At 45.8% G+C, this 21,681-nt stretch overlaps 1 protein-coding gene across 1 annotated transcript; it reads left to right on the top strand.

Moving 5' to 3' along the window:
* The first annotated feature begins 11,465 nt into the window (after positions 1-11,465).
* LOC120427819 (zinc finger protein 184-like) lies at positions 11,466-13,161 on the top strand. The gene has a single exon (XM_039592743.2). It carries the CDS (start codon positions 11,520-11,522, stop codon positions 13,122-13,124), a length of 1,605 nt encoding a protein of 534 aa, XP_039448677.1. The 5' UTR covers positions 11,466-11,519; the 3' UTR covers positions 13,125-13,161.
* The last annotated feature ends 8,520 nt before the right edge of the window (positions 13,162-21,681 follow it).

Here is a 21,681-nt window from a genome sequence, read left to right as displayed (position 1 = left end):
ATGAAAACGCGAGAATGTACAGTTAAGACTAACTAACATTTATTGCTCGTAAAAACGCGTCTGATCGTGGTGATCGCTAAACTGGTTCTGAGGACGATCGACGAGTCGTCAAAGAAGGAGAGCTCGTCGTCGTCGTCTTCGTGGTTGCCAGAAGGGCCTAGGATGTGCGCAGACATGATGTGGACAGCGCAGATTTCCACACTCCTCCTCGATGGACAACAGCAACGCCTACGCCAGCAGCCCGAGCGTTCCGCAGAACTGCCCAAGCTTCAACGGTCCCAGGGGCTTGGTGAAGAGATCGGCTACCATCCGGTCCGTCGGACGGTACTCCAACGCAATCTGCTTCGTGACGCACAATTCCTGCACGAATTTCTGTCTGGTGTCGATATGCTTCGATCTCCTGCTGGCCCGCTCCGTCTTCACGAACGCCAGACAACCTTGATTGTCCTCCTTCATCAGCGTGGGAGTCTGTTGTTGTTCGCCGAAGTCTCGCAGCAGTAGTCGCAACCAGATCGCTTCCTGGCAGGCCTCGCTGAGGGCGACATACTCGGCCTCCATGGACGACAGCGTGACGCACGATTGCTGACGGCTTGCCCACGAGATTGCTCCTCCTCCAAAGGTGAAAACAAAGCCGGACGTTGAGCGTCTGTTTCCTGGATCGCCGGCCCAGTCTGCATCCGAGTGCCCAACTAGTGCTTCCCTAGACTCGCCGCCCAGTCGAAGATAGTACTCCCTCGTCGCTTTTAGATACCGGAGCACACGTTTTGCCGCGGTCCAGTCGGCTTCATTGGGCGCGCTGAACTTGCGCCCAAGAATTGCCGCACCGACCGCAATGTCCGGTCTAGCAGTACAGGCGATGTACATCAGTCCACCTACCAAGCTCCGGTACTTCGTCTGGTCTCCAAAGGGCGTACTCGGTTCTTCGGCTTTGAGGTACCCGGGGTCCATGGGTGACTTCGTGGTTTTCGCTTGCTCCATCCCAAACTTCGTGAGCAATTTGTCAACGTGGTTCTTCACCCGCACCTTGTAGCACCCGTCGTCGCGTTTCACCTCCATGCCCAGGAAGTGCTTGGCACTCCCCAAGTTGGTCAGCTCGAACTCTCTCTGTAGGCACCGGAAGATCCGGTCGATGTCAGCCTCCCGCGTCGAGCCAACGAGCAAGTCGTCGACGTAAACAAGCAGCAACACAGTTGTTCCGCCTTGCTGCATCCGGTACAAACATGGATCTGCGTCCGCGGCCTTGAACCCCAGCTTCGTCAGCACTTCGTTGAGTTTCCGGTTCCAGCACCGAGCGGATTGGCGCAAACCGTAAATGCTGCGCCGAAGTCTGCACACGAGCTCCTCCTTTCCCAGCGCTGTACGGCCGGGCAGTGCTGCCAACTCCTGCATCGCCTTCCGCCACTCGGGTTTCTTCATGGCTTTCTTGTAGTTCTCCGGATCTTCGACCGCACACGATGCCACGCCGACCTCGTACTCGTCCAGATGTTTCGGCAGCTGGATGTACCGCTTCGGTCGACCGCCGCCGGCGCCGTCCGCGCCGCCGGTTGGTGCCGGATAATCCTCGGGCTCTTCTTCAGGAACTGCGTCTTGAAGATCACTCACTGTTTCGTTCCCTTCATTTTCTTCTTCAGGAACTTCTTCCAGCTTTTCCCCACACGGTAGCAGCTCGATCTCCTCCTCAGCAGCTGGCGTTTCCGCGGCAGGTCGTTCCGCGGCAGGCGGTCCCGCCACTGTTTCACCGACGGTGGGCGGCCCCACGGCTGGTTCTTCCCCTGCAGGCGGCACCGCGGCTGTTTCCCCCACGGCAGGCGGCCCCGCGGCTGGCAACTCCACTTGAGAACTCCTGTTGCTCAACTCGATGAACTTGGCGTCGCACTTTCTCAATTCTTTGCTGTCGAATCCGTTACCTCCTTCCAAACGGTTGATCTGCATCTTCCGGCCGGTCCGATTCTCCGTCCACCGCACCTTGATCCTGTCCACGGCCTCCGATGTGCATCGACTGACGTCGTCGATGAGGTGCATGACGTAACGCTTGACAGTTTGTGTTGACATTTGTATCGGGCCGCACAAGTCTGTACGCACGATGTCCAAAATCTGCGTCGAATTTCTTTCGGTCACTGGCGAGAAGGGGGCTTTGACAGATTTCCCCTCCAGACAACATTCGCAAACGAACCGATTGCCACAGTCACGCACTTTCATCCCGGTGGCCAGCTGTTCATTGTTGATACGTTCGGCAGCTGCCAAGTCACGGTGGCCCAGCCGCCGCTGCCATAGGTGTTGGCAACTCTCCGTGTGCTGCCCTGCGGATGCTTCTGCCAGGCACAGGAAGTACATCCCGCCACGACGATCTCCGGTTGCCTCCACACGCCCGCTGGGGTCCGAAATCTGGCAGCCAACGTCGTCGAAGAACACTTTGAGGCCGTTGTGCGCCAGCTTGGACACGGATATCAAGTTCGTTGACAAGCCGGGCACAAACTTAACCTCTTTCACCTCTATTTTCACCACATCTTCTTCGCCGTCTAGGCCAAACAACACAACACTGCCTTCACCTAGAATTTGCGTCTTCTTCCCGTCGGCGAGCGTGATCCAGCCGCCGGCAAACTCTCGGAGCGAGGTGAAAATCGACCGATCACTCGTCATGTGTGCACTCGCGCCGCTATCGATCACCCAGCCAGCCCTTTCGTCACCGGGGTCACCGGCCGTGAACGCGACCGCTTTTGCGTCAATGTGAGCAGCCTTGGCTCTGCCGTTTTCTTCTTTCTTCGCTGGCGTGACACTTCTTCTTCTGCCCAATCGACAATTGCGCATCAAATGTCCGGGCTTCTTACACTGATAACACAGTTTTTCACTTTTCTGCTCGGCCGACCGCATGGCCTTTTCCACTTTCAGCTCACCGCCGCCATCGCGCTCCTGCCGACGATGGTACTCGTCCGACAGCTTGGACTTGACCGTGTCCAGCGTCAGGTCCTTGTCCGACTGCAGGTCCAGCGCCGCTACCAGGTGGTCAAACGATGACGGCAGACTGCGGAGCAGCATGCACACCCGGACATCGCTGGCCAGGTCCATGCCGGCCTCTTGCAAACGATCGAACAAATCGTCTAACTCCAACACGTGCTGTTCGAGGTCACCGCGTTCGGTGAGGTTCGTCGAACATAACCTCTTCAAAAGGCTTACTCGAAACGACCGAGTCGTTTTCAGGTGGTACGCTTTCAGCTTGTCGTACACTTCCTTCGCGTGGGTACTGCCCTTCACGATCGGGAACTGGTTGTCCTCAATTAACAGCAGGATCGTTGACCGCGCCTTCCGGTCCTGTGCGACCCACTCCGGCTTCCGGGCGTCCCCGACCGGGATGGCGTTCGTCACGACGGACCACATGTCCTCGCGGGAAAGCAGCGCTTCGATCCGGATGTTCCAGGTTTGCCAGTTCCGGCCATTCAGCTTCTGGATGGCGAACTTTTCCGCCATTTTGTTCACTTCCGGTACGGAACACAATAGCACAGACAAACAATAGTCTCTAAAAAACTTCTTCCACTGCGGGAACAAAGAAAACCACGCGGTTTTTCTTTTTAACAACCGAACCTTCTATTCCGACTCTGCTGGGCCCATAACCTATCGGCGACCAGAGGAAAGCAGAAGTCGGAAGTGAGAATGAAAACGCGAGAATGTACAGTTAAGACTAACTAACATTTATTGCTCGTAAAAACGCGTCTGATCGTGGTGATCGCTAAACTGGTTCTGAGGACGATCGACGAGTCGTCAAAGAAGGAGAGCTCGTCGTCGTCGTCTTCGTGGTTGCCAGAAGGGCCTAGGATGTGCGCAGACTTGATGTGGACAGCGCAGATTTCCACATGTCTAACCCTAGCGGCACCCGCAGAACGTCGTCGCGTCAAACGCCAGGACATGGAGCAGATGAAACCGTGGATGGAGTGGGGCCAAAAGTGGGGCGAAGTCAGTAAGTTGACGATTCGAAGACGCAAGTTGGAAGAAGAAGTGGTGGTTCCTATCGAGAGACGTGTCAAGTATTATTTTAACGCCCACAGTGGTCACGACCGTTATCATTCCGGCAGGCCAGGAAGCCGTTGAAATCGGGCAAGCGGGCAACGGCGGCGGAGGGGGCGAAGAAGCTGGGGGAGCATCCAAAGCAGCGCAGATGGTGGCTGGCGTTTAGATAAGTGAAGGTTAATCTTGTAATACGAAAACAGAATAAAAAAATGCTTTAAAAGTAATGTAGCCATGCTGCCAGGCTCATATTTCTTATGATAATCCCATACATGCAATCTCCATTCCCACAAGCAACTTGATCATTTCAAACAGGTAAGTGCTATGCGTACAATTCAATCAGCTTATCACTATGTACATTAGGTTTTCACACAAATTATTGTGCGGCAATAATAAAGATTCCCGAAAAATATGTCTCAGTCGGTCATGAAAAGATTTTTCTAAAGCGGTGCGTAGCTGAAAAAAGAACAAACATAAAAAGTGCCGTTTGTCGTTACTTCGCGCGATGCTTGTTTTCAATATGTTTGATAAAAAAATGAATTTGCTGCAAGTGACTGAAAATTACAAATGTTCAAATAATTTTGCCAAAAATTAAACGTACAGATTCTGTTTATATCTCAAGACTAAGAAAAACAAAGAAAAAATAAAACTCAAACATTCATAAATTAAAAAATTCTAAAATAAAAAGTGCAAATATATTAAAAAATATAAATCAAAAATAACAAATACAAATACTATTTTTTAGAAATTCAAAAATTTAAATAAAATTAATACAAATATTCTAATTTAAAAAAAAACAAGAATACTAAAAATTTCAGAAGTCAAAAAAAATAAACTATAATAAAACAAGCCTTACCCGAAAAACTTCGTCTTTTCCTTTTTTCGTTTGTTGACGTTTTTAGCTTTTTCCTTGTTCAGCCTCCTATGATCAAAATTTGATTATACGCAACTTTTTCCATACAATCTGCAGATTTTCCGGAATCGGTTCCAGAGTGGCCAAAGTTGTAACTTTTTGGCGTAAGAACCTTCCTTGGGCTTATACGAACCCAACGCAACAAAGAGCACCTCGATCCGACGCTCCGTATTGAACTGATTCGCGTTCGAACAAAACCGTCGAAATTTTTTATATATATAGATTTATAAATATGACAATTTTAAAATTAAACAATCAAAAGTGCAGATATTTAAAAAAAATAGAAATTACAGAAAATGTAAAGAAATAAAAAACGCAAATATTCAGCTCAAACTAAAAATTCACAAAAATATAAATTTAAAAATAAAGAAATGAAAGAAAATAAAAATTGAAAAAAGATTCAAAAAGAAAATATTATTTTTTAAATCAAGGAAAAATAAAAATTCTAGAATTCAAAAAAATAAGTTTAAAAATTCATAAAATAATAAAAATTCAAAATGTTGATTTAAAAAAAAATATGAATCAAAAAATTTAAAAGTAGACGATGACACATAATTTAAAGAGATTCATTAATTAACAAAATACGACTCGGCCGTTGCAAAAAGTTTTCAAGGAACCAAAAATTTTATTAAAAAAAAAATTCATGAATTTTAAAAATTCAAGAATGCAAATATAAAGAAATATGAATGAAAAAAATTAATAGTTAATTTCAAGAAATTCATCAATTCAAAAAAAAGTATTCAAAATACTGAAAATTACAAAAAATATTAAAAAAGGAATAAAAAATTTCTAAAAAAAAACAAGAATTTCAAAAATTATAAATTCAAAAATTCTGTAATTCTGTAATTTCGGAATACATTCGTCCGGCTTCAGCTGAAGATTCATGCTGTCCCATGTTGCATGTTCGAGTGTAGACCTACGGAAAACCTTGCCGCGAGGAGAGGTGAGTGAACCTGTACACGAGCCACCTACGGCATAATTCCTCGGGCGGCCCAGGTCAACTCGAAGTTACCCCAGGCACCCCCAGTGCAGGACACATTGGGGGTAGAAAGCGGATAGATATTTCAGTGAATACAATAATTATGACAATATAGTTTCATATAATCCTTATTCCTTGATCTTACCTTTTGACACTATCAAACCTAGCAATATTACTATTGCATCTTACCATTCCTTTTTGATAGTGTCAACTTCGAACCTTCACCCATTGTGCAATTAACACATAATTTCCGCTATGTTCTTCATGCGGAATCTTCGTCTACTTTCTTCGCCTTATTATCACTGAACCACGGCGCGATATTGTTCTCACATTTTTTTGAGCTTCAACGACCGATTGTTATTTACGCACTTATAAAAATACTTGTTCTGTTTCGCGGCTTTGTGAAAAATACACGTGTGTTGGCTGATACAATGACTTTTTTCGGTCATCGTATGCTCGCAAGGTACATGAAAGAGAAAAAGAGAAAAAATGGGATAAGTACAATGTAAAATAAAATCGAACATTGAATAACAGACTAACACAGAAAGAAAGAATAAAGAAACCTTATTTTGCAACTAGACAGAACTACCAACTTGTAACGAGAAGTTTACAAGAAAACAACTGAAGTTGTGAAATATGGGACAGGACAAGCAAACTAGAATAGTTAATATATATAATAAAACAGATTGAACGTACCTTTAATCATATTAATAACAGTTATGCCCTTACCAATTTTTTCAGCAGTTACATTTCTACAATAATGTATTGCGATTCCAAGTTTGAAGAATAGAGTAGTTAAAGTTTGTGAGGTAAGGGACAAGTTATAGAAATAGCAAAATAAATAGATGGATAGATTTTACTAAATTTTATCTTAAAATAATAGGAAAAATCTAGATTGTTTTGAAAATAGCCAAAGCACCAATTGCAAACATACAGCATTTCACGTTCACACCGTATGGAGTAAGTGTGATAAACTATATGTCCACATTCGGCGCATCACCTTTTTCAAAATACAGGAAATGATAGAAGGAAGGCTCCATTGTGTAGAGCGGAAGGCTTCTGCAACACTTAGAACTCAGACCAGGCATCCTCTGAAATAAGAGAGAAAGACAAATATTAAAATTGTGGTATTATCACTAAATCCTATCATCCTTTCACCCCCCAAGACATGGTCTATCCTTCGTGCCTTCGTGTCTTGGGTGATGGCGAATTCTACCTAGAATTCACAACAGGACCTCCCTCGGCTCCAGTTTACAACATGACAGCGACGAGAACACAGCCGAATGGGAGTTGACAGTATCAAATGCATGCTATACCCTTTGCTTTGCTGGATACTTACTAATAGCAATGGGCGAGAGTCCTGCGACTCTCAGCAATCATGAATACTGCCCATTTGCCACAAGAATTTCAAAAATTATAAATTCAAAAATTCAAAAAAAAATTGAAATTCAAAAACAAAAATTTTAAAAAAATATGAATCAACAATAAAATAAAATAATAGGGTATTTGTCTCTATTTTGGGCCTAGTGCCTATTTTGGATCTACCTAATCTGGCAGGGATCTGCCACTTGAGAATGATTCGTGCTGTCATTATCTTCATTTTGGTGCGCAAGAATAATTAACTTTTTGCTCTTAAATTAGAAATAATGCAATAAATATATCACTCTTCACATTTTTCTTAGCAAATTGCAACTTGCCCATAAGGTCCAAAATTTTCACCACTTTTGCTTACCGCTTCTTGACACTCAGCGTCAAGGCGTTCTTCGCTCAGCACACGAATGAGAGCCGTCCCCCGAATCTCCAACCACCGGCAATATGTTTTTATTGGTGGGTTGCACAATCCCGTTGCAAAAACAATCACTTAACTGCCACCAAATCAATAAAATAACTGATTAAAGTTGCTTCGTCCATATCGGTGAGAAATGGATATATTTTCGGTACATTTGACAATTCTAGAAACTGTGCCAGTGTGTGTGCGCTTCTGGAATTTTACAGTCTTTCTTGCATATTACGAGCTCGTTGTTTGGCTACGCAACAATTGTTTAATTATGTTTAAAACTCGTAAAGAATGATAAAAATCATGTCCAAGCTAATTATGCACGTAATGCAAGTGAAATCAAGCATTCTAATGTTTATTTGTGGCTTAAAACATCACAATGATTTAGCATATTTGTCGACCGAATTTGTGAGGCAGTACTGTACGAGCTGGGGCTGAAAAAAAAAAAAGTAAATCTTTCCCAGTTCCTGAGGGGAACACCCGTGAAGAGTATCGGGGCCGGCATTTACAAAGCGGATTCAGTGGCAGTTTTTCACTCAACTAATGTTAACATGTTTAGGTTAATGTTAACATTCCATAGGTCGCCTCCCTAAGGTGTCGTGATAAGGTCCAGTTTGTGACGATACACTACCTTCCCTTTACTAAGCAATCGAATCCAGAAGGGAAAAGATCACCAGTTGTGTTGGTCCGAGCCGGGATTTGAACCCCGATCTACCGCTTACGAGGCGGAAGCGTTACCACTAGGCTACGTGGCTCGGTCAGCTGGGGCTGAACCGGACGTCAAAAAAGTTCGCCACGTGCTTCGAGATTTCAACCAATCAGAAGGTAGGCCAAAAATATGCACAAAGAAGGTCGTATGCTACACCCAAAATTCAGAATCGAGATAATCGTTCTCTCAAAATTTATTGAGGGCTCAGTGCCAAATTCGATAGAATAATGGTACCAACTTACACCATCATAACAAATGAGTTCATTCGTGAGTTGAATCAATAAATCTCCAACAAGTGTCATACATCGACTTCTGACTTCTCCTTGGTCACCAAGCTGTGGTGGCCGAGGCAGCTAAGTCATTGGATTGGTTTGTCAAAGGTTTCTAGTTCGATTCCCGTTGTCGACACTTTTGGTTTTTTGTTTGACGGATGAACTTTTTTTGCAAATGAACCTCGAGAGAATAGTTCTATCGCCCATCTCGAGCTGTGTTCTCTGCGTCCGTGAATGGTACCACTATTCTCTCGACTCGAGACCATCATTCTCTCGGACTAGCGCTGCCAGTTTTGGGTGTAGGAGCAATATCCCCAAAATAGGGGCAAAAAGTGTTTTAGTTTTTCGTGCTTTTACAGCGACATAAGGTTTTTTTTTTCAAAATGTTGATAATGTACGAGCTTAAGCATTAAAAAACCAACTTATTCATGTAAAACAAACTAGGCTGCCAATAGCAGCCTTTGAGAATACATCAAATTCAAAGTGCGCTCTGCTTAGTAGGCCCAAAATAGGGACAAATTCCCTATTAAAAGATAATTTTAAGAAATTCATTAATAAAAAAAATAAATACAATTATTAAAAATAATCAAAATTTAAACAGCTAAATTTAAAAATAAAGGAATGAAAAATTTGGAAATTAAAGAACAATACAAATTCAAGAACTAAAAAAAAATTATAATTCTGACATTTAAAGTGTTTAAAACAAGGTTCAATAATAGTAAAATTATAAAATAAGAAATCAAAAAAATAATTTCGTACTCCATTATTCGAAGTCCTAACTAAAATTTTACTGAAATCACGCGTTTTTTATAATTTTTCTCAAAATTTATAGATATCGGATTTTTTATTTAATGTATATGGTGATAAAAATTGCGACTCTTAAGAATTTAAGAATAAAGAATAAAGATTTAAAAATTGATAATAATATAAGAATATAAAAATATTTTTTTAGAAATTTAGAACTATACAATCTTTGATTTATGTAATTTAAGAATACTTTTTTTTTAATGAAGAACAATAAGTTTTTTTTTACGAAAAGAATGCGCATCTTTTCTTGACCTTTTTTATGAGCTCCGTACTAAGCTTATAGAACTCGGGTGGGCACCTATGGGAGCGTTCTTTTATAACGTAACGCAGTATGGGGGGAGGGGGGGGTCGGAGTTCGTGTTACGCTCCATACAAAATTTTAAAAATTTGTATGGAAATTTTGTTACGAGGGGTGGGGGGTCTAAAAATCCGCTCCCTATGCTTATGCTTATGCTCCGTACTTAGCTTATAGAATTACAGGAAAATCATTAAAAGTTTACTCTCTGGTTGTCAATATCCAAGGTCCGTCGAGGAAGAGAAGCATCAGTTTACAGAAAGATGCAAAATGAAGACTCGATTGAATTTAATTTTTTCTTGATAACCAGCTATGGAGAGAATCATGGCAACGTCCAGCAAACAAATACAAACAAATGTCAAACACCCTTCAAAGCTTCGTTTCTCAACGAAAAATGTATATGCATGCCATGAGAAAGTGAAAATATTGACAACCGGAAGAGTTTTCTAAAGCAAAAAGAATCCAAGGGACCGTCGAGGAAGAGATCCTTCAAGCAAGAGAAAATATCGAGGAATGAAGAGAATCAAAGTATGCAGTTTGAAGGGACTGAATAATTCATCGGTAGGGGAGAGTGGGGAGACTTGATCCCCGGGGACACTTGATCCCAAGCCTGTATCTCGTCAGCATGTGGGTAAAACAATTAGCTTTGTTCTAGAAAGTTGTTTGAAATTAACTAAAACTCATTGTAGAAAACAAAGAAAGAAATTAAAAAATGTTTAGATTGAGTTACACACAGTTTTCTTAAACGAGCTGCAAAAAACTTCCAAGAGATCTTTTTTTCTTTGTTTTGATATGTATAGAAAACACTCAAAAATTATTCACAAAAATATTGTTTATACATGAATTGTTTGATGAACTTATCAACTCCAAAACCCTTACGCATTTGATGTTAAATTTATCGTCATACTATTTTTACAATCAATTGTTTAAAAAAGTGCGTTTAGGGAGACTTGATCCCTGCATTTTTACAGTCACTGGAATCAGCCTCAAGATTAATTAATTGGGCTGGGTTTTCATACATAGTTTCCTTTAGTATAGTTGTACATAACTTACTGCAGTTAGAACATTTTTTCAAAAGTTTTGTAAACAAAAATTTCCAGCTTTTGTAAACATACTTAATTTTGGTCTAAAAAATAATATTTTAAGTTTTTAAATATTTTAAATACTAAACTTGTTATATTTTGAACACAAATGTACAGGTTTTATGTGAAATTGCTGTAACTTATAGAAAATTAAAAGTTTGGATGAATAAGAAACATTTTGCTTAAGATTTCTTCAAAATGTTGAAAGGGGGATCAAGTTACCCCTACCATTTTTAAAATGCCGGTTTAAAATATTTTTTTAAAACGCTTGGTATGATTCGAAGAGTTCAACTGATGAAATACCCTTATTAGCTAAACATAGATGAATGTTTAAGCTTTCAATTCATGCAAAAAAATTATAGTTTTGTGAGAAATTGACAGAGTTATGTGCGATACAAAAAAAGGGGATCAAGTCTCCCCAGTCTCCCCTACATGAAGCAATATTGATATCGAGAAGATCGATAGCCAGAGAGTCGACTGTATCTGCAAATACTCAGTGAGTGTAGTTTTAATTTCAAATGAACGATTCAAACTAAATTCTGAACACCCCTGGCATTCTTACACGAAGTGACTAAAGAATTTCAAGAAATTTGTCCCCTTTCACTAAACGTGTACGTTGTGTTTATGTTTTGATGCCGTGAAACTCAACTCGTCCTCGGAATCATCCCCGGTCTAGACAAGCCGCCATGGACAAACCACCATCTCCACCGCCACCACAAGTTCCGCCACCCTTCGAGATGGACAAAATCTGCCGGCTGTGTCTGCAGCACCTGCAGCCCGGTTCCCTCGTCAGCCTGTTTGCGGTCAACTTTTCGATCCGTCCCTCGGACATGATAACGCGCTGCGCCTCCGTCGAGATCTACGAAAAGGACGGCCTTCCGGGTGCGATCTGCAACGACTGCTTCTACAAGGCGGGGATGGCGTTCGAGTTCCGGAATCGGTGCGAGTCGTCGGATGAAAAGTTGAGGAGCTTTGTCGCCGGGCAGCAGGAGAAGGTTGGGGAGGATGAGATTTATGCGGCGATGGATGCAATTTTTGGACCGGAAGAAGAAGTGCCCGTTGTGACGGTGACGGCTGGGAGGAACGTGAAAAAGGTTCAACCGATAAAGAAGCGTTCCCAGCTGGATGAACTGCTGGTGAAGCACAAGGCCAAGCTGAAGGAGGAAGGTACCAAGGTGAACATCTTCAAGCAGAGGCGAGCGGTGAGGAAGAACGTCGGAATGGCTAAACGAGGGAAGCAGCTGAAGCCACCGGAGCAGTGCTTGATCTGTGGCAAGTCGTTCAACTACAGTGGATATCTGCAGGCCCATCAGAGGGTTCATTCCGGGGAGAAGCCGTTCGAGTGTCAGACGTGTCATCGGAGGTTCGCACAGTCGGGGAATCTACAACTTCACATGCGAATCCACAACGATGAACGCAAGTATCAGTGTGAAATCTGCAGCAAACTGTTCAGGACTTCTAGCAATCTGCATGCCCACAGGAAGACCCACTCCGAGGAGCGTAACAACCCGTGCAATATCTGCGAGCGTGCTTTTCGGACGGCCCAAGAGCTGCGGAATCACGCTGAAACGCACAAACCGGTCAAGAGTTACGTTTGTCGGCTGTGCGACAACAAGGCCTTCCACAAGCAGTCCTACCTCAACAGTCACATCAAAACGGTTCACATCGGAGTGAAGCGACACCGCTGCCAGGATTGTGGCAAAATATTCTCCAACAGTTCGAACCTGATCGCCCACCGACGAACTCACAACGGAGATCGTCCGTACGCTTGCCAGGAATGCGACGCCAAATTCACCCAATCCCCGGCACTACTCCGCCACGTCAAGGCCAAACACCGACCCAAACCGGTCGAACCAGTCGTCATTCCGGAGGTGGAACCGGAACCCTTCGAGCCGAACATTGACGTCGACGAGAATCGCTCGCTGGACTCGGCCGCAAGTTCGGAACTCTCGGTCGCCACTTCGCTAATCGACAATCACTCCGTCTACACGGTTCCGCCGTACATAACCAGCTACGTGCCACCTCAGCCGCCGCCCGTACCGGCCCAGATGCAGCTCGGTCAGATGGCACCGCCAACGACGTCCGGGACGCTCTACCCCGGGGACATGTACCAGCAGCATCATGGTGCGTATCCTAGCTATCAGCAACAGAACCAGCACCAGCAGCATCTGGATGTGGGCAGCAGTTACGACATGTGCTACACGATGCCGGTCGGCCATCATCATGCGCACTCGTCCGTGATCAATCCGAGCCTGATGAATCCGCAGCCAACGTACATCTTTGATCAGTAGATAAAAATAAGTCCGACGTCGTGAACAGATGCTGTATACTTTTACTGGCCGAACAACTTCCATGTAATGACCGCTCTCTAAAGAATGTCCTCTAGGACGATGTTGTCTCGGAGTGGTCCAAAGGTCCATCACACCATCCAAGGTAGCCTTGATCAGCACATTCAGTTTGTTCGGGAATCCGTTTTCGTGCATAATCTGCCATAGCTGCTCACGGACGCAGCTTATTGCTCTTCTAGAAGCTTCTCCTTCTCCCAGATCTTGAGCATCACACAGTGAAGCGCCTTCGCCACTTTATCTCCTCCATATATGAAGAGATCACCGGGTAACCGATTCTTGCCGGCAGCTCTATTGTTCTTCAGCTTCCTGATGTCCTTCTTCACCGTATCCGGATCGGGTGCTGGGAACTGTTCATCAGCTGTGGTTGCTCCAAGATTGACTCCTACGCCGTCTCCGCTCGCTTCATCGCCGTTGAGGAGTTCGTTGAAGTTCTACTTCCACATATCCAACAGTATGCTTTTATTCAAGATCAGGGTTCCCTCGTAGTTCCTGCAAATTTCCGCGTTTTATTCGCTCCGAGTAGCTACAAACATAGTTTCATAATTTCATTTTTTATGAAATAAAAAAAGTACCTATTTTGAGCTCCTTCAGAAGGAACACAAAAATCGCAAACGACCAATTATTTCTTTTAGGATGAAGTAAACCAGAGGGAAAAGCCATAACAATCATTTTGGCAAAAAAAAAAAAGAAATCCAAAATAGAAATTAAAACATTTAGGAATTTGGATATGAAAAATTAAATAACATTTAAATTAAAAAAAATCAATGGAAAGGAACATCAAATTTATAAATTTTAAAATCTTAAAAAATCATAAATTTAGGGATTTGAAAAAGGGAGAATTTGAACGGTGCGGGTCGCGGTTAACACGCCGGTTTTTCGTTGCCGTTTCTGTCTTTGTTTTCCCCCCGATTGTTTGTATTTCGACCCGGACGATTTCGCGATGTTTGACAGTTGCTTTGGAGAATTTGAACGGTGCGGGTCGCGGTTAACACGCCGAATTTTCGTTGCCGTTTCCGTCTTTATTTTCCCCCCGATTGTGTGTGTATTTCGACCCGGACGATTTCGCGATGTTTGACAGTTGCTTTGGAGAATTTGAACGGTGCGGGTCGCGGTTAACACGCCGGATTTTCGTTGCCGTTTCCGTCTTTGTTTTCCCCCCGATTGTGTGTGTATTTCGACCCGGACGATTTCGCGATGTTTGACAGTTGCTTTGGAGAATTTGAACGGTGCGGGTCGCGGTCAACACGCCGGTTTTTCGTTGCCGTTTCTGTCTTTGTTTTCCCCCCGATTGTTTGTATTTCGACCCGGACGATTTCGCGATGTTTGACAGTTGTTTTGGAGAATTCGAACGGTGCGGGTCGCGGTTAACACGCCGGATTTTCGTTGGCCGTTTCTGTCTTTGTTTTCCCCCCGATTGTTTGTATTTCGACCCGGACGATTTCGCGATGTTTGACAGTTGCTTTGGAGAATTTGAACGGTGCGGGTCGCGGTTAACACGCCGGATTTTCGTTGCCGTTTCCGTCTTTATTTTCCCCCCGATTGTGTGTGTATTTCGACCCGGACGATTTCGCGATGTTTGACAGTTGCTTTGGAGAATTTGAACGGTGCGGGTCGCGGTTAACACGCCGGATTTTCGTTGCCGTTTCCGTCTTTGTTTTCCCCCCGATTGTTTGTATTTCGACCCGGACGATTTCGCGATGTTTGACAGTTGCTTTGGAGAATTTGAACGGTGCGGGTCGCGGTTAACACGCCGGATTTTCGTTGCCGTTTCCGTCTTTATTTTCCCCCCGATTGTGTGTGTATTTCGACCCGGACGATTTCGCGATGTTTGACAGTTGCTTTGGAGAATTTGAACGGTGCGGGTCGCGGTTAACACGCCGGATTTTCGTTGCCGTTTCCGTCTTTATTTTCCCCCCGATTGTGTGTGTATTTCGACCCGGACGATTTCGCGATGTTTGACAGTTGCTTTGGAGAATTTGAACGGTGCGGGTCGCGGTTAACACGCCGGATTTTCGTTGCCGTTTCCGTCTTTGTTTTCCCCCCGATTGTGTGTGTATTTCGACCCGGACGATTTCGCGATGTTTGACAGTTGCTTTGGAGAATTTGAACGGTGCGGGTCGCGGTCAACACGCCGGTTTTTCGTTGCCGTTTCTGTCTTTGTTTTCCCCCCGATTGTTTGTATTTCGACCCGGACGATTTCGCGATGTTTGACAGTTGTTTTGGAGAATTCGAACGGTGCGGGTCGCGGTTAACACGCCGGATTTTCGTTGGCCGTTTCTGTCTTTGTTTTCCCCCCGATTGTTTGTATTTCGACCCGGACGATTTCGCGATGTTTGACAGTTGCTTTGGAGAATTTGAACGGTGCGGGTCGCGGTTAACACGCCGGATTTTCGTTGCCGTTTCCGTCTTTATTTTCCCCCCGATTGTGTGTGTATTTCGACCCGGACGATTTCGCGATGTTTGACAGTTGCTTTGGAGAATTTGAACGGTGCGGGTCGCGGTCAACACGCCGGTTTTTCGTTGCCGTTTCTGTCTTTGTTTTCCCCCCGATTGTTTGTATTTCGACCCGGACGATTTCGCGATGTTTGACAGTTGTTTTGGAGAATTCGAACGGTGCGGGTCGCGGTTAACACGCCGGATTTTCGTTGGCCGTTTCTGTCTTTGTTTTCCCCCCGATTGTTTGTATTTCGACCCGGACGATTTCGCGATGTTTGACAGTTGCTTTGGAGAATTTGAACGGTGCGGGTCGCGGTTAACACGCCGGATTTTCGTTGCCGTTTCCGTCTTTATTTTCCCCCCGATTGTGTATGTATTTCGACCCGGACGATTTCGCGATGTTTGACAGTTGCTTTGGAGAATTTGAACGGTGCGGGTCGCGGTTAACACGCCGGTTTTTCGTTGCCGTTTCTGTCTTTGTTTTCCCCCCGATTGTTTGTATTTCGACCCGGACGATTTCGCGATGTTTGACAGTTGTTTTGGAGAATTCGAACGGTGCGGGTCGCGGTTAACACGCCGGATTTTCGTTGCCGTTTCTGTCTTTGTTTTCCCCCCGATTGTTTGTATTTCGACCCGGACGATTTCGCGATGTTTGACAGTTGCTTTGGAGAATTTGAACGGTGCGGGTCGCGGTTAACACGCCGGATTTTCGTTGCCGTTTCCGTCTTTATTTTCCCCCCGATTGTGTGTGTATTTCGACCCGGACGATTTCGCGATGTTTGACAGTTGCTTTGGAGAATTCGAACGGTGCGGGTCGCGGTTAACACGCCGGATTTTCGTTGCCGTTTCCGTCTTTGTTTTCCCCCCGATTGTGTGTGTATTTCGACCCGGACGATTTCGCGATGTTTGACAGTTGCTTTGGAGAATTTGAACGGTGCGGGTCGCGGTTAACACGCCGGATTTTCGTTGCCGTTTCCGTCTTTGTTTTCCCCCCGATTGTGTGTGTATTTCGACCCGGACGATTTCGCGATGTTTGACAGTTGCTTTGGAGAATTTGAACGGTGCGGGTCGCGGTCAACACGCCGGTTTTTCGTTGCCGTTTCTGTCTTTGTTTTCCCCCCGATTGTTTGTATTTCGACCCGGACGATTTCGCGATGTTTGACAGTTGTTTTGGAGAATTCGAACGGTGCGGGTCGCGGTTAACACGCCGGATTTTCGTTGCCGTTTCTGTCTTTGTTTTCCCCCCGATTGTTTGTATTTCGACCCGGACGATTTCGCGATGTTTGACAGTTGCTTTGGAGAATTTGAACGGTGCGGGTCGCGGTTAACACGCCGGATTTTCGTTGCCGTTTCCGTCTTTATTTTCCCCCCGATTGTGTATGTATTTCGACCCGGACGATTTCGCGATGTTTGACAGTTGCTTTGGAGAATTTGAACGGTGCGGGTCGCGGTTAACACGCCGGTTTTTCGTTGCCGTTTCTGTCTTTGTTTTCCCCCCGATTGTTTGTATTTCGACCCGGACGATTTCGCGATGTTTGACAGTTGTTTTGGAGAATTCGAACGGTGCGGGTCGCGGTTAACACGCCGGATTTTCGTTGCCGTTTCTGTCTTTGTTTTCCCCCCGATTGTTTGTATTTCGACCCGGACGATTTCGCGATGTTTGACAGTTGCTTTGGAGAATTTGAACGGTGCGGGTCGCGGTTAACACGCCGGATTTTCGTTGCCGTTTCCGTCTTTATTTTCCCCCCGATTGTGTATGTATTTCGACCCGGACGATTTCGCGATGTTTGACAGTTGCTTTGGAGAATTCGAACGGTGCGGGTCGCGGTTAACACGCCGGATTTTCGTTGCCGTTTCCGTCTTTATTTTCCCCCCGATTGTGTGTGTATTTCGACCCGGACGATTTCGCGATGTTTGACAGTTGCTTTGGAGAATTTGAACGGTGCGGGTCGCGGTTAACACGCCGGATTTTCGTTGCCGTTTCCGTCTTTGTTTTCCCCCCGATTGTGTGTGTATTTCGACCCGGACGATTTCGCGATGTTTGACAGTTGCTTTGGAGAATTTGAACGGTGCGGGTCGCGGTCAACACGCCGGTTTTTCGTTGCCGTTTCTGTCTTTGTTTTCCCCCCGATTGTTTGTATTTCGACCCGGACGATTTCGCGATGTTTGACAGTTGTTTTGGAGAATTCGAACGGTGCGGGTCGCGGTTAACACGCCGGATTTTCGTTGCCGTTTCTGTCTTTGTTTTCCCCCCGATTGTTTGTATTTCGACCCGGACGATTTCGCGATGTTTGACAGTTGCTTTGGAGAATTTGAACGGTGCGGGTCGCGGTTAACACGCCGGATTTTCGTTGCCGTTTCCGTCTTTATTTTCCCCCCGATTGTGTGTGTATTTCGACCCGGACGATTTCGCGATGTTTGACAGTTGCTTTGGAGAATTTGAACGGTGCGGGTCGCGGTCAACACGCCGGTTTTTCGTTGCCGTTTCTGTCTTTGTTTTCCCCCCGATTGTTTGTATTTCGACCCGGACGATTTCGCGATGTTTGACAGTTGTTTTGGAGAATTCGAACGGTGCGGGTCGCGGTTAACACGCCGGATTTTCGTTGCCGTTTCTGTCTTTGTTTTCCCCCCGATTGTTTGTATTTCGACCCGGACGATTTCGCGATGTTTGACAGTTGCTTTGGAGAATTTGAACGGTGCGGGTCGCGGTTAACACGCCGGATTTTCGTTGCCGTTTCCGTCTTTATTTTCCCCCCGATTGTGTGTGTATTTCGACCCGGACGATTTCGCGATGTTTGACAGTTGCTTTGGAGAATTTGAACGGTGCGGGTCGCGGTTAACACGCCGGTTTTTCGTTGCCGTTTCTGTCTTTGTTTTCCCCCCGATTGTTTGTATTTCGACCCGGACGATTTCGCGATGTTTGACAGTTGTTTTGGAGAATTCGAACGGTGCGGGTCGCGGTTAACACGCCGGATTTTCGTTGCCGTTTCTGTCTTTGTTTTCCCCCCGATTGTTTGTATTTCGACCCGGACGATTTCGCGATGTTTGACAGTTGCTTTGGAGAATTTGAACGGTGCGGGTCGCGGTTAACACGCCGGATTTTCGTTGCCGTTTCCGTCTTTATTTTCCCCCCGATTGTGTATGTATTTCGACCCGGACGATTTCGCGATGTTTGACAGTTGCTTTGGAGAATTTGAACGGTGCGGGTCGCGGTTAACACGCCGGTTTTTCGTTGCCGTTTCTGTCTTTGTTTTCCCCCCGATTGTTTGTATTTCGACCCGGACGATTTCGCGATGTTTGACAGTTGTTTTGGAGAATTCGAACGGTGCGGGTCGCGGTTAACACGCCGGATTTTCGTTGCCGTTTCTGTCTTTGTTTTCCCCCCGATTGTTTGTATTTCGACCCGGACGATTTCGCGATGTTTGACAGTTGCTTTGGAGAATTTGAACGGTGCGGGTCGCGGTTAACACGCCGGATTTTCGTTGCCGTTTCCGTCTTTGTTTTCCCCCCGATTGTGTGTGTATTTCGACCGGACGATTTCGCGATGTTTGACAGTTGCTTTGGAGAATTCGAACGGTGCGGGTCGCGGTTAACACGCCGGATTTTCGTTGCCGTTTCCGTCTTTGTTTTCCCCCCGATTGTTTGTATTTCGACCGGACGATTTCGCGATGTTTGCCAGTTGCTTTGGATAATTTGAACGGTGCGGGTCGCGGTCAACACGCCGGATTTTCGTTGCTGTTTCCGTCTTTGTTTTCCCCCCGATTGTGTGTGTATTTCGACCGGACGATTTCGCGATGTTTGACAGTTGCTTTGGAGAATTCGAACGGTGCGGGTCGCGGTTAACACGCCGGATTTTCGTTGCCGTTTCCGTCTTTGTTTTCCCCCCGATTGTTTGTATTTCGACCGGACGATTTCGCGATGTTTGCCAGTTGCTTTGGATAATTTGAACGGTGCGGGTCGCGGTTAACACGCCGGATTTTCGTTGCCGTTTCCGTCTTTATTTTCCCCCCGATTGTGTATGTATTTCGACCCGGACGATTTCGCGATGTTTGACAGTTGCTTTGGAGAATTTGAACGGTGCGGGTCGCGGTTAACACGCCGGTTTTTCGTTGCCGTTTCTGTCTTTGTTTTCCCCCCGATTGTTTGTATTTCGACCCGGACGATTTCGCGATGTTTGACAGTTGTTTTGGAGAATTCGAACGGTGCGGGTCGCGGTTAACACGCCGGATTTTCGTTGCCGTTTCTGTCTTTGTTTTCCCCCCGATTGTTTGTATTTCGACCCGGACGATTTCGCGATGTTTGACAGTTGCTTTGGAGAATTTGAACGGTGCGGGTCGCGGTTAACACGCCGGATTTTCGTTGCCGTTTCCGTCTTTATTTTCCCCCCGATTGTGTGTGTATTTCGACCCGGACGATTTCGCGATGTTTGACAGTTGCTTTGGAGAATTCGAATGGTGCGGGTCGCGGTTAACACGCCGGATTTTCGTTGCCGTTTCCGTCTTTGTTTTCCCCCCGATTGTTTGTATTTCGACCCGGACGATTTCGCGATGTTTGACAGTTGCTTTGGAGAATTTGAACGGTGCGGGTCGCGGTTAACACGCCGGATTTTCGTTGCCGTTTCCGTCTTTTTCCCCCCGATTGTGTGTGTATTTCGACCCGGACGATTTCGCGATGTTTGACAGTTGTTTTGGAGAATTCGAACGGTGCGGGTCGCGGTTAACACGCCGGATTTTCGTTGCCGTTTCTGTCTTTGTTTTCCCCCCGATTGTTTGTATTTCGACCCGGACGATTTCGCGATGTTTGACAGTTGCTTTGGAGAATTTGAACGGTGCGGGTCGCGGTTAACACGCCGGATTTTCGTTGCCGTTTCCGTCTTTGTTTTCCCCCCGATTGTGTGTGTATTTCGACCCGGACGATTTCGCGATGTTTGACAGTTGCTTTGGAGAATTTGAACGGTGCGGGTCGCGGTTAACACGCCGGATTTTCGTTGCCGTTTCCGTCTTTGTTTTCCCCCCGATTGTGTGTGTATTTCGACCCGGACGATTTCGCGATGTTTGACAGTTGCTTTGGAGAATTTGAACGGTGCGGGTCGCGGTCAACACGCCGGTTTTTCGTTGCCGTTTCTGTCTTTGTTTTCCCCCCGATTGTTTGTATTTCGACCCGGACGATTTCGCGATGTTTGACAGTTGTTTTGGAGAATTCGAACGGTGCGGGTCGCGGTTAACACGCCGGATTTTCGTTGCCGTTTCTGTCTTTGTTTTCCCCCCGATTGTTTGTATTTCGACCCGGACGATTTCGCGATGTTTGACAGTTGCTTTGGAGAATTTGAACGGTGCGGGTCGCGGTTAACACGCCGGATTTTCGTTGCCGTTTCCGTCTTTATTTTCCCCCCGATTGTGTATGTATTTCGACCCGGACGATTTCGCGATGTTTGACAGTTGCTTTGGAGAATTCGAACGGTGCGGGTCGCGGTTAACACGCCGGATTTTCGTTGCCGTTTCCGTCTTTATTTTCCCCCCGATTGTGTGTGTATTTCGACCCGGACGATTTCGCGATGTTTGACAGTTGCTTTGGAGAATTTGAACGGTGCGGGTCGCGGTTAACACGCCGGATTTTCGTTGCCGTTTCTGTCTTTGTTTTCCCCCCGATTGTTTGTATTTCGACCCGGACGATTTCGCGATGTTTGACAGTTGCTTTGGAGAATTCGAACGGTGCGGGTCGCGGTTAACACGCCGGATTTTCGTTGCCGTTTCTGTCTTTGTTTTCCCCCCGATTGTTTGTATTTCGACCCGGACGATTTCGCGATGTTTGACAGTTGCTTTGGAGAATTTGAACGGTGCGGGTCGCGGTTAACACGCCGGATTTTCGTTGCCGTTTCCGTCTTTATTTTCCCCCCGATTGTGTATGTATTTCGACCCGGACGATTTCGCGATGTTTGACAGTTGCTTTGGAGAATTTGAACGGTGCGGGTCGCGGTTAACACGCCGGTTTTTCGTTGCCGTTTCTGTCTTTGTTTTCCCCCCGATTGTTTGTATTTCGACCCGGACGATTTCGCGATGTTTGA

This window comes from Culex pipiens, chromosome 2 (assembly GCF_016801865.2).
Source record: "Culex pipiens pallens isolate TS chromosome 2, TS_CPP_V2, whole genome shotgun sequence".
Classification (NCBI taxonomy): Eukaryota; Metazoa; Arthropoda; class Insecta; order Diptera; family Culicidae; genus Culex; species Culex pipiens.
This window is presented reverse-complemented; position numbering and strand designations above follow the sequence as displayed.